At 43.9% G+C, this 13,390-nt stretch overlaps 1 protein-coding gene across 1 annotated transcript in view; it reads left to right on the plus strand.

Moving 5' to 3' along the window:
• HSPA9 (heat shock protein family A (Hsp70) member 9) overlaps positions 1–13,390 on the plus strand; it is a 206,252-nt gene that overhangs the window by 143,679 nt on the left and 49,183 nt on the right. The window contains exons 11-12 of the mRNA XM_075209728.1: positions 2,410–2,637; positions 9,739–9,843. Of these exons, the coding sequence (XP_075065829.1) occupies positions 2,410–2,637; positions 9,739–9,843 (333 nt within the window). The remainder of the gene's footprint in view (positions 1–2,409; positions 2,638–9,738; positions 9,844–13,390) is intronic.

Here is a 13,390-nt window from a genome sequence, read left to right on the forward strand (position 1 = left end):
GACTTCAGGGTGTTCACTTGGCCTTCATATTCCTCAGACCTCAATCTGATCGAGCGTCCATGGGATGTGCTGGGGAAGGAAAGTCTGAACTATGGAGGCCCACCTTGCAACTTAAAGGATCTGCTGCTAACGTCTTTGTACCAGATACCACAGGACACCTTTTGAGGTCTTGTGGAACCCATGTCTCAATGGGTCAAAATAGGCATTAATATGGAGTTTGTCCGCCTTTGCTGATAGACTCCACTCTTCTGGGAAGGATTTTCACTACATTTTGGAACATTGGTGCTGGAATTCGCATCCATTCAGCCATGATCTTTAACACATCCTGGCACTGTTGTTGGGCAGACTTACCTGACTCGCAGTCGGCGTTCAAATTTATGCCAAAGTTCTTTCACACCAAACTTTGTAAACCAATGTTTTGATGGACCATGCTTTGAGCACTGTTGTGATGAAAGGTCCTTTCCCAAACTATTGCCACAAAGTTGGAAGCGCACAATATTGTAGAATGTCATTGTTTGCTGTTGCATTAAGATTTCCATTCAATAGAATTAAGCAACCCCAGTCACACCGTAAGAAACAGCCCAGACAATTTCTTCTCCAAAAAACTTTAGCAACATGCATTCGTGTAGGAAGCATTTCTGACATCCTCCAATCCCAGATTCATCAGTCAGACTGCCAGATGGTGGGTATTATATGTCTCTAGAGAATTCTTTTCCCACTGCTACAGAATCCAATGGAAGTGTCCTTTGCACCTCTCCAGTTTGATGTTTGGCGTTGCTCATGTTGATCTAAAGCTTGTGTGCGGCTGCTCAACCATGGAAATCCAATTCATGAAGTTTCAGATAAACTGCTCTTTCTGCTTCCAGAGGCATTTTAGACATTGGTAGTAAATGTTGCAAATGAGGACAATCTATTTGTATGTGCTTACCGCTTCGTTGCTAAGCTGCTGTATCTCCTACATGTTTCACCTTCACAATAACCGCACAGGAAAGTTGGATCCCTGTGACAATGCCACGTTGAAAACCACTGGGCTCTTCAATGTGACCCATTCTACTGCTATTGGTTAAATTTGGAGATTGCATGTCTATATGCTTTCATGCACCTGCTGGCAATGAGTGCCTAAAATTGTCAAACACCATGATTAGAAGGAGTGACTGGATCACTGATAAATAACTTTTGGTATAAATTTATTTAAAGGAAATAGCGCAGGCCGCTTCTTTATATAATTGCCAATGCACTTAATTTTGATATTGTGAGATAGAAAATTGTTATCTCTGAGACCAGGGTAGAAAAGTTGTTTTTTTCTGTTTACCCTTGTTAAAGGAAATACCTTATTTTTGATGTATATATCTGATACAATGAGCCTGTGTTTACAAAGCCTTTTGTGTATTGTGATGTTGGAAACTGGCTTATTTTTGTTTTTTTTTGTTCTGTGTGAATATATATTCCGAACAGTCTGAAGAAAGGCCCTGTGCTAATTAGATCTTTTGATGTGTGAAGGTCCAACATTGAAGGCAGGAACTTTTAATCAAGACTGGCTCCTGGATTCTCTGCATCTGAAAACCAGATGCAGGACATCGAAAGAGTTTCTAGAATTTCACATATAAGTGTAAATATGGCTAGCTTCCCAATGCATGGAAATCCATGTTTGTAGAGAACATCCTGATGCTAAAAATAGCCTGTGTCAGAATTGTATAAAAGATGAGCTGTTTGAGCTTGTAATGTGTTCTTCTGATTTCAACATTTGACCTGATCACTGGTACTACTAACCAGTGTGAGCAAATAAATATCTTGCTTTAAAGACCTGCTTGGAAACATCAGCCTGGTCAGTGTGATAGGCCAGGGGGGATCCATCCACATCTTCCGTGATCCATAGTAAGAGGTCAGGAGTACCAGCCCCGGTACACCAGCAATGAGATACAGAAGCAGCCTCAGTTACCCAGAAGAAATCCGGTTCTGGATGCCGTTATAGGAGTCCAGTGGTGGCAGCCTTTGAAAGCCCCTCCTACTGTTGCAAAAGGGCGATTTTGGGATAACAAAAGGGAACGGTGGCAAAGTAAGCCCAGCTGGTTCTCGGCAACAACAGACAGGGTGGCATAGGTAGTCCATCCTGTCACAGAAGAGTTGCCAATATACTTTTTGCCATGTGGTGTATATATTGGGTAATTAGAGATATACATTAAATAGGAGTGTGTGTGTGTGTGTGTGTGTGTGTGTGTGTGTGTGTGTGTGTGTGTGTGTGTGTGTGTGTGTGTGTGTGTGTGTGTGTGTGTGTGTGTGTGTTTGCCTAGATCTAGATTAGATAGACATCCCTTGCAGACTAAGTTTTTGTTTTTTTTTCCCCTTCCTGTTAGATGAACATTTATGTTGCATGAAATCTTAAATTTGCATATGATTTCAATTATGCAGGTTCAGCAAACCGTTCAAGACTTGTTTGGCCGTGCTCCAAGCAAAGCCGTTAATCCTGATGAGGCTGTTGCTATTGGAGCTGCAATTCAAGGTGGAGTGTTAGCTGGTGATGTTACAGATGTTCTTCTGTTGGATGTCACTCCTTTGTCGCTTGGAATTGAAACACTGGGTGGAGTCTTTACTAAATTAATAGGCAGAAACACTACTATTCCAACAAAGAAGAGTCAGGTAATGTTTTAATGGGGTGTATAAGTGGCATTAAGGCATATTATGGTATGTAAAGTAAGTTAAGCCTATTAATGATTCTAGGTGAAAAAACTTTTCTTTGCTCACTAAATACATCACACCTTATGTTAAAAGTAATTAAAATTTGTGCTGTCATAATTATTTATTTTTAACTACAGTTGTACATCAAGACTGTAGCCACAAATATCTGATAATGCTTGCCCTCAACATTTGCAGATTACATTTTTTTTTTTTTTTGCCCTATCCATTACGAGGGACAGTTGCAGCCATGGGAAAGGCAACACTGCTGCTTGTGGCATGATGGCATGCCACAAGCTTCAGTGGCATGCCATCATGCCCCCCCCAACACCGACAGATAAACCAGTTTTAACAAAATGGGTAACACTGCTCACCTACCCTTTACGCTTGCTGGTTCAGTTACATTGCTTCTATTGCTCTTGTGGAGTGGTGAGAATTTGTATTTTCTTTACCCTATTCTTTGGCCATTGTTAGTTTTAAACTGGTGTTTCCTTCAGTGTGTGAAGTATAGGGGTAAGGAGCTTTTCCTGTGACTAAGTAAACTTCTAAATGCCCAGCTCCAGGGTTGCCTTTATATCCCCATGTTTGTAGTGTCTCGTGGAGCCCATGTTTCTTTACTAAAATTCTACCATAAGCCAATCAATGAAGTAAAAAATGTTCAAAGTTATCATTGTAATAGGCAATAGATGTATAAATGTTATTTTAACTCCAATAAGTCAATTATTATTATCAATTGCCCAATTAATTTAGCAAGCATATCACAACTCACTTTTTATTATGCTTATGTAAATAAAACTAAGCAATGTTACTTAGCTATAATTAGTGGCATTTTTCTATTAAACTGTGACTGTCGAAGAACTGGCTTGGTTTAAGTCAGTGATGGCTAACTTGTGACAGTTATCTACTGGCAAAGCATGCTGGGCCTTGTAGTTTCACAACACCTGGAGTGTCTCAGGTTAGCCATCACTGGTTTAAGTCTCTGACTTCATCCATTGCCAAACTCACTCAGGTAATGAATTACCCAGAGCTAGGTGACCCTTCTCGTTATTTTACTGTTCTACACATGCCACCATCTCAGCCAGTGTGGTCCGCAATTGGGGTGTCCCACACTGAGGCTGATTTGGCGTTGTCTTTTGCTGGGTTTGCCCAGGGTCTTGCTAGGGCTCCTTCCTCCTTGGAATGCCTCCTCAGTGCACCCTATAGGACAGGGGTTGGCAACCTTTTTCTATCAGAGTGCCGGTTAAAATGTAGTGAAGCCCAGGTGTGCCCGTTGGGAGTGATATATATATATATATACACACACATACATACATACATGGCTGCCTAGAGAAATTCATGGCCCCAGTACAGCAACTTCATGTGTCCCCCCTTATAGTCAAGTATGGGGAAAAACAACAAACATTTTTTTTGCCATGCAAGTGGTCGTACAATTGGGGGCGTGGCAGTGCATCATTGGGGGCATGTCTAGCAGGTGAAAAGCACCAGGCCACCCTCTTACAGAAAAATGCATTACTCACACATGCCCCCTTGCTCAGCAGCTTTGCTCACATATGTCCCCTCTGCCCACATGCTTTAATCACACGTGCCTCCCTCTGCCCACATACTTTAATCACACTTGCCCCCCCTCTGCCCAGCACTTTTAGTCACACATGCCCCTCTCCATCACCTTTAGTCACAAATGCCCCCTCTCCAGCACACCTTCTTCTTACCTTATTCTCAATTGTATGTCTCAATTTATCAGGCTAATATCATATTAACAGTAAGGGACCAGCAAAAAATTGTTATGCCGCAAAGTAGTGCCCCAGTTCACATCATACCTCATAATTGTGTCCCCAATTCATCTTATGCCTCATAGTTGTGCCCGCAATTCATACTTTGCCACAGTTGCCCCCAGAAACTCATAGTATGCCACAGTTGCCCCCACAAATACATAGTATGCCACAGTTGCCCCCAGAAACACATAGTATGCCATAGTTGCCCTCAGAAATACGTAGTATGCCATAGTTGCCCTCAGAAATACGTAGTATGCCATAGTTGCCCTCAGAAATACGTAGCATGCCACAGTTGCCCCCACAAATACATAGCATGCCACAGTTGCCCCCAGAAATATATAGCATGCCACAGTTGCCCCCAGAAATATATAGCATGCCACAGTTGCCCCAGAAATATATAATATGCCACAGTTGCCCTCAGAAATACGTAGCATGCCACAGTTGCCCCCACAAATACATAATATGCCACGGTTGCCCCCACAAATACATAATATGCCACAGTTGCCCCCACAAATACATAATATGCCACAGTTGCCCCCACAAATACATAATATGCCACAGTTGCCCCCACAAATACATAATATGCCACAGTTGCCCCCACAAATACGTAACATGCCACAGTTGCGCCCACAAATACGTAATATGCCACAGTTGCCCCCACAAATACGTAGTATGCCACAGTTGCCCCCACAAATACGTAGCATGCCACAGTTGCCCCCACAAATACGTAGCATGCCACAGTTGCCCCCACAAATACGTAGCATGCCACAGTTGCCCCCACAAATACGTAGCATGCCACAGTTGCCCCCACAAATACGTAGCATGCCACAGTTGCCCCCACAAATACGTAGCATGCCACAGTTGCCCCCACAAATACGTAGCATGCCACAGTTGCCCCCACAAATACATAATATGCCACAGTTGCCCCCAGAAATACAAAGTATGCCACAGTTGCCCCCAGAAATACAAAGTATGCCACAGTTGCCCCCAGAAATACAAAGTATGTCACAGTTGCCCCCAGAAATACAAAGTATGCCACAGTTGCCCCCAGAAATATATAGCATGCCACAGTTGCCCCCACAAATACGTAGTATGCCACAGTTGCCCCCACAAATACGTAGTATGCCACAGTTGCCCCCACAAATACGTAGTATGCCACAGTTGCCCCCACAAATACGTAGCATGCCACAGTTGCCCCCACAAATACGTAGCATGCCACAGTTGCCCCCACAAATACGTAATATGCCACAGTTGCCCCCACAAATACGTAATATGCCACAGTTGCCCCCACAAATACGTAGCATGCCACAGTTGCCCCCACAAATACGTAGCATGCCACAGTTGCCCCCACAAATACGTAGCATGCCACAGTTGCCCCCACAAATACGTAGCATGCCACAGTTGCCCCCACAAATACGTAGCATGCCACAGTTGCCCCCACAAATACGTAGCATGCCACAGTTGCCCCCACAAATACGTAGCATGCCACAGTTGCCCCCACAAATACATAATATGCCACAGTTGCCCCCACAAATACATAATATGCCACAGTTGCCCCCACAAATACATAGTATGCCAAGTATATGTGCCCCTCACTTTGCTGCTCTTACTTACCTTTGTACACTCGTCTTTCTCCTGAAACCTGGGTGGGAGCTGCTTCAGTAAAGCAGCCAATGATGGCCGAAACGGAGCTTCTGCGCTTGCGCAGAAGCTCCGTTTCGGCCATCATCGGCTGCTTTACTGAAGCAGCTTCAATGTCGGCGTGCCAGACAAAAGTGGTCAGCGTGCCACGTCTGGCACGCGTGCCGGTGGTTGCCGACCCCTGCTATAGGATGACAAGTACACATCATGTTCCTGAGACGGTTTAGGCAATTGTTTTGGATTCTGATCTCTCGTCTGACAAATAGGGTGAGTTGCTATGGAGTCTGACGAAGAGGATTCTTATGGCATTGAAGATTCCTCTACTACTCAGAGCGTTGGGCCTAGTTTTGGGGGTTCAGCAAAGTTTTTAAGCTTTGCGGATCCTGAGGCTTCTCCCTTTTTTTAAATGGCAGAAGAAACAGGAGGTCTGATTTGCTGCATCTCATCAGCTGCTGGAGTTTGTTTCGAAGGCTTGGCAGATGCTGATAGGAAGATTCCTATGCCTGGAAAGTTTACCATTGGAGTAGTTGGTAAAATGGGAGAATTCTCCCACAATGGATCCTATTATTGCTTGCCAAACCAGAACCAGCGCTATGCCTGTGCAAGGTGACGGTTCACTCCAAGATGCCTCCTGATAAGAAATGTGATTTTCTAATCTGCTCAGCTTATGTGGCAGCTTGCAGTCTGTTCAGACCAGGGATGTCTACTGCCTGAATAACAAAACGATAAACGACCGCAGGCTGACTTGCTTGTGCTAGCTGAACACATTTAAGAGGCTTTAGATTGCTTAGGTCAAACATCTTTGGATGTCATATCCTTTTTAATTCCAAACGCTCTGCGCTCATAACTGCCGTGCGTTCCTTATGGCTCCGCTATGTCTTTACCCTTTAATGGGGTGACTGTATTTGGATCTTAGCTGGACCAGATCATTAATGTGGCCATGAGTGGTAAGCGCTCTCTTCTGCTTATCAACCACAATAAACTTAAACCTGATTTTGGTCCTTTCGTATAATAATACACCAATTGATATGCAGAACAGTCGAGCAAGGGGTCAGCTCACCTTGTTCTATGTACCGATAAGGAGCTATGAATAGTTGAATGGACACGTGGAACCCGGAAAAATGTGGAATGCTATCGGGCAAACCCTCCTTTAATATCATGTAAGAGAGAAACTGCAAATACATTGCGCTTATAGCGCAGCTAGTTTCCAATTTATAGGTATAGCAGCTCCATGTGTTGGTATTCGGACAGTTAGGTCGCTACCCAGCAGCAAGTCAAGCGGCTGTTTGGGAAATACTCATCCCCTCGTATAGAAACAAGCAGCCCAGTAATCTTTGAAGTCACTTCTCCAGGGCCCGATATATTCTTCAGGAGGCATAGGGAAGAAAAACATGGGGGTAAATGTATCAAGGAGCGATTTTTGCAAATCCAGCACTTTTTTTTTTTTTTTTTTGTTTTTTTCCGGGAGAGTTGAAACTCGCAGTTGTATGAAGCTGAGATTTCATGTAAAATCGCTAGAGTTGTGCTTCTGTCAAAATCGCTATTTGCAAAATTGATAGAGATCAATATCTCTGCAGAATGCAGCGCCAGATAAAACGCAGCGTGTTATATAAACATATCACTGTTACACTGCCTGTCATACTGCCTGAGCTCCAGCAGCTGTCAAAACAGTAACGAATAGATCAAAGTAAAAAAAACAAAACCCTGTGGGGTCCCCCCTCTATTCAGTCTTAACCCTAGTGCTGCCAGACTACTGCTGGTTCCGTGAAAATCGGGGGAAAATTTTGCGTGGGGTCCCCCCTATTTTCACGGAACCCACACTAGGCAAACCAGCCGGGGTTGGTGGCACTATAGCAGGGAAACACGCGGCAGGGGTCCCCCTGCCATAATGACAAACCAATCCCAGGCTGTTCAGCGCTGGGCTGGATTCCCTAGGGAGTGGGGTCCGCCGAAAAAACGAGCGGGCCCCCCTCTGGGACACCCAGCCCAGTGCTTATAGCACTAGAGCTCTTCCTACACCCCTGGGCGGTGGGTGTAGGGTAATAACTGCGAATAATGTATAAAAAAAAGACACCATTTTGTTTTGTGGAACTACAAGTCCCAGCCAGCCTGGGTGCCATAAATAGTGTGGGCATGCTGCTACTTGTATAATTACAAGCACCAGCATACCCATGGCAGCCAGGGCATGTTGGCACTTGTAGAACCACAAGTGCCAACATGCCCTGACACCCACGGCTGGCTAGGACCTGTAGTTGCACAAACCAAAATATTTACAAAAAACAGCTTCTACTAGGTTGAAGCTCCGATACGCAATGAGCTTAAGTAGCCCATTGCGCGAGGTCTATTTATAGTATATGGGGATTTTTTTTCACGGTCGTAGCGGCCCAGCATTTTTTTATTTTTTTTTTTATTTTTTTTTAACACTTTGATCTACTTTTAACACTTTTTACAGCTGCTGGGATCATCGGCTGTATTGCAGAACAGTGTAACAGTGATGGGTTTATACAACTTGCTGCTACAACACAGGAGAGTTAGCTAACACGGGAGAGTTTTACATCGCAGCAAAGCGCCAGAGATGACCAGCGATTTTGAAGATCAGGGTAAAAATCGCAGCTTGATACATTTGAGAAATTTTTGACTAAAATCGCGCGTTAACACCCGCGATTTTAACACGCTGAAAAAATTGGACCTTGATACATTTACCCCCTGGGTTCCCCAAGGTAATGATTTAGCAACCAACAGTTATAAAGAAAGATCCGTGGGTCCTTTTCTCCAAGCAGTGATTCAAATGGAGTTTGTGATTGTATCAAGGGAGGTGTGGCACCCCCCTATTTAATGATCCACTATTTATATTTTTTGTATGTATTTGGGGTTTTATAAGGATATTTATGGATAGAGTTTGTAGTGCCTACGATTTTGCTGTGGGGGTTTTTGTTTTTTTATTTTTCTGTTTTAAAAGATCACTCGATCAGAGCTCTAGGTGCTTTGTGGGTGGCATGTCACTGTGCTTCAGCTGGACAGTTGTGCCAGGCTGCAACATGGTCTTCTGTCCACATTTTGTATAAAATGTTTAAAGTTATAGGGCTTTGGGCGCAAGATTTTATGTGCAGCCGTTTCAAAGCAATCGCTACCTTAGGGGCAGCTTGGAATGTCCCCATTGTCTGTGTTTTGTTGTTAGGATATTTTTTTAGGATTTTTTTATTTTTTAACTTGCCGTAAAATCCGTTTTCTTAGTCCACTGGGGGACACTGCGCTCTCTCCCTTTGCTCAGATTGTTGCCAATTTTCCTCTTTGATTGATTTACATTGTTAGGCTCTCTCTTGGGCTTTGTTATTAAAAAAAAAAAAAAGTGTGGTTACCCTTAGGGGGGGTCATAGTCATATTAGGGGTGGAGATGTCCTCTTAACAATTCCAGATTGAAGTGCCCCTTACTCTAGCGCCACGTACTATATACCCCATTGTAAGTGTCCCCCAGTGGACTAAGAATTGGATTTTTCAGTTTGAAAAAAAATCCTCTTGTTGTAATGTTACATGTCACTAAAAGCATTGGAAATGTGGCCTCCCTAATTATGATTTTTTTTTTTTTTTTTTAAGATTTAAGCAACTTCTGCAGTAGTCTTACAATGACCTTTTTATTTGCTTTCTGTTTAAGATTTTCTCTACTGCAGCGGATGGACAGACCCAGGTGGAAATTAAGGTATGCCAAGGAGAGCGAGAAATGGCCAGTGACAACAAAATTCTTGGACAGTTTACATTGGTAAGTGAATATGGCATTAGGTAAATGATGATCTTTTACCACAGAAATAGAATATTGGCAAAAAGGTTAGTTAATATTTAGAGACCTAAAGGGGTTGCAACATATATATAAGGGTACCTGATCAATGTTAAGATTAAGGAGGAACTTGGAAGGAAACTTTGTTTTTAAAATGTTTTTTTTATAGCATTCTAGTATTGGTGTTCTTGATCTAGAGATTTATAAGAATTAATTGTCACAGTTTAAGATGGAAATATTATCACAGCCAAGACTTGAAACTAAGAAATGAAATAATACTTTAGCAACACAAGCCACATAGTTGTAGGTCACGTAAATTTTTAATTAGTTTGAGAAAAGATGTTGATATTAGGCTCTGTAGTATCAGAAAGGTCTACTGTCTTCTAGCCATGTGAGTAACTATTTTAGTAGAAGTGGGGATGTTAATGTAGTACCTTAGATGACCCCCAGTTTTAGTAATTGTCTTCTTTGTATGACATTACATGGTTTTGGTTTGTAGTACACTTTAGTACATTTCTCATGTCTGTTATGCAATATATTGTGGGATTTTCATTTTCTCTGACATCCTTGGGGGACACCGGGACCTTGGGTTATAGAGTAGAGACAGGCGAACACTGGCACTTTAACTTTAGTTAAACAAAGCTCTGGCTCCACCCCCTCTATACCCCACCTCCTGCTAGAGGCCAGTCTAGTTTAAGTGCCCGGCTAAAAGGCTGTGTTTGGGCTGCTCAGCAGCCCTCTTCTGTTACTTTTATTATTTTTTGGCAGAAATATGCAGTATGCAGCGTGCGGAAAGTGCTGTATGGAGGGGGGGGGGGATCGGAGGTGCTGTGAGAGGTGCCTCTGTTGCCAGCCTCCCTCTCCCAACGTTTTCATACCCTCCTAGGAGCCGGGCACATTTGAATCAGGCTGTGTCCGTCCTCCTGATCTGACAGTCAGATAGACTGCAGACACTGCATGAGGAGGGGTGGCAGAAGGTAATTGAACCCTCTCTCACACAATGCTGAGTGAGAGGTAAAGAAAATCGCAGTTTGTCCCTGAGCAGGCTGCTAGGAGCAGTCATTCTATGAAGAAAAATAAAGAGATTCTATTTTTAGCTCAGGAGACAGGGTCAAGCAACAGTCACTAAGATAGTGAAGCCTTGCTAGGCACTGGGTTGTTGATTGTTACCAATTCAGTGCTGGGCCCTGGGGGAATCTATTAATCTTCCTCCATGGTAGTCTCTCACTATTATGTGTGCCGACACCAAAATAAACAGCCATTTTATAGCTACCCTTTTCTGTCCTGAGTCCTGATAGAAATGTTTGGGGATTGTTATTTTCAAAAGTTTATTTTTACTCTGTGGGGCTTTTATTGGCTGTATTGCAGGCTCACTTTCTGTTCAGTATTGTGGGCTGCTTGTTATTTAAATTGTGTTTTGTTACACTGTTTATTACACTGTTTTGTTTGTGTTTTGTCCCATCGGTTAACATGTCAGAAGGGGAAAAACCATGCGTGGTAAAGCTGGGTGTTACATCAATGTTGAGATTCACCTGTAAAGCTACCATCAGGTCAGTCAGGCGCGGAGGCACTGTGCGCAGCGTGCCGGCTTTCAAAGAGCATACCGTGTAATACAGCAGCTGCTGCTTTACATACGGCAACACATGCCTGGGTTGGTCTCTCTCTTCAATACAGTGGCTGAACTTGTCACAGGCTGTGGTCGCTCCATCTTCTGATTCTGCTTGCACTGTAGCAACTGACATGGGTTCTAGTTTGCTAAGTCAAGGTTTGACCGTTTCTCCCTGGCAGAGACTGTACAGTCTGCTTGGGTACAGGGAATTGCATCCTCTGTACAGGGTATGGTTTAGGTTTCTTCCTCTTAGAGAGGATGTTACAATCTGCGGCACCGTCTTCCTCACATAAGGGTAGGTGGATGGTGCCACAACTTCAGGAAAATAAGCCAGATTTTGACTGTAGTTTCCAGAATGAAGGTAATTTAGCGGTGAATTCTGACATGGATGCTCCTTCGGTTGTGGAGGAGATTCATTTGGTTCGCCAGAGTGTGGAGGAATTAATACAAGCTGTGTGTCAGGTACTTCACTTTCCTAAGTAAGAGGTTCCTCATGTTGCACAAGCTCCTCTTTTTGCACTGGCTTCTTCCCTATTGGAAGATTTGTTGTCAGAGCCTTGGACTTCCCCAGATAGCAAGTTCCAAGTATTTTGGTGACTGCAGTCGGTTTATCCTTTTCCTACAGAAGTTTTTGCTAAATGGTAAACCCCCACGTGTGGATGCTGCAGTTACAATGTTAGCCAAGTTAACTACTATTCCTTTTCCTAACATTGCAACTCTTAAGGATGGTACAGACCATTAGGTTAAGGCCGTCCTTAAATTCATTTTTGTGGCAGCATGTGCCTCTTTCAGGCCTGCTTTGGCATCTGCGTGGGTTAACAAAGCAGTAGAACGCTGGTCAAAACTCCGTTTTCAGGGTTTGTTGGCAGGCAGGCCTTCCTCTGAACTGCTTCCATTAGTGGAGCAAATTCAGAGGGCGATAGATTATTTACGAGAGGCAGCTACATACGCTGGACTGATTGGTGCACATATTTCTGCCTCTGCAGTTTCAGCTGGTCATATTCTCTGCCTTAAGTCCTGGAAGGTTGATGGGGAGTCTGAAAAGGTTCTTGAGACCATACCGTTTTCTGGGGGTCTGTTGTTTGGACCTCAGCTTGACTCCATTATCAGTCAAGCTACAGGTGGAAAGGGCATTTTTCTCCCAGTTAATGCTTCCAAACAAAGATTATCCAAATTCCAGTCCTTTCAGTCCTCAGAAACGTTTCGGGGTGTATATTCCTCAGGCCAATCTTCTACAGGCCAGTCATCCGCCCCTAGAGGGGTTTGCAGCGGGGACGTCAGGCCTGGTCTGGGCGACGTCCAGCTGCAAATCCTGCAAACAAACAGTCTGCATGACAGGTTTTTTGCTCCTCCGCTGTCGTTGGTGGTAGGAGCCCGTCTTCTGCGGTTCAGGGATCGGTGGTGTCAGTCCACTACCGATGTCTGGATTCGGGGAGTGGTGAACCTGGGTTACAAGATCGATCTGCTCGGTCTTCCTCTCAGTCGGTTCTTCGCCACAGGGCTTCCGTCTTGTCCGAGGAAACGATTGGCTTTAATAGAAGCGATTCAATCCCTACTTTCGTCCGAGTGATTATTACGGTTCCTCATTCTCAAAGAGGTTTGGGGTTTTATACCAATCTTTTTTTTGTGACAAAACCAGACGGCTCCTTCAGACCGATTCTCAATCTAAAGTATTTGAATACACAGGTCAGAGTGCCCAGCTTCAAGATGGAATCTTTACGCTCGGTCATTCTCGGCATGGAACAGGGAGAATTTATGGTGGCTCTAGACATCAAGGATGCATATCTCCATTTGCCTATTTGGAAGGGTCATCAGTCACTGTTGAGGTTTGCAGTTCGGTCAGAGCACTTCCAATTTCAGGCTCTCCCCTTCGGTCTCGCCACAGCTCCACGAATCTTCACCAAGATCATGGCGGTTATGGCT

Source organism: Mixophyes fleayi, chromosome 4 (genome assembly GCF_038048845.1).
Source record: "Mixophyes fleayi isolate aMixFle1 chromosome 4, aMixFle1.hap1, whole genome shotgun sequence".
Classification (NCBI taxonomy): domain Eukaryota; kingdom Metazoa; phylum Chordata; class Amphibia; order Anura; family Limnodynastidae; genus Mixophyes; species Mixophyes fleayi.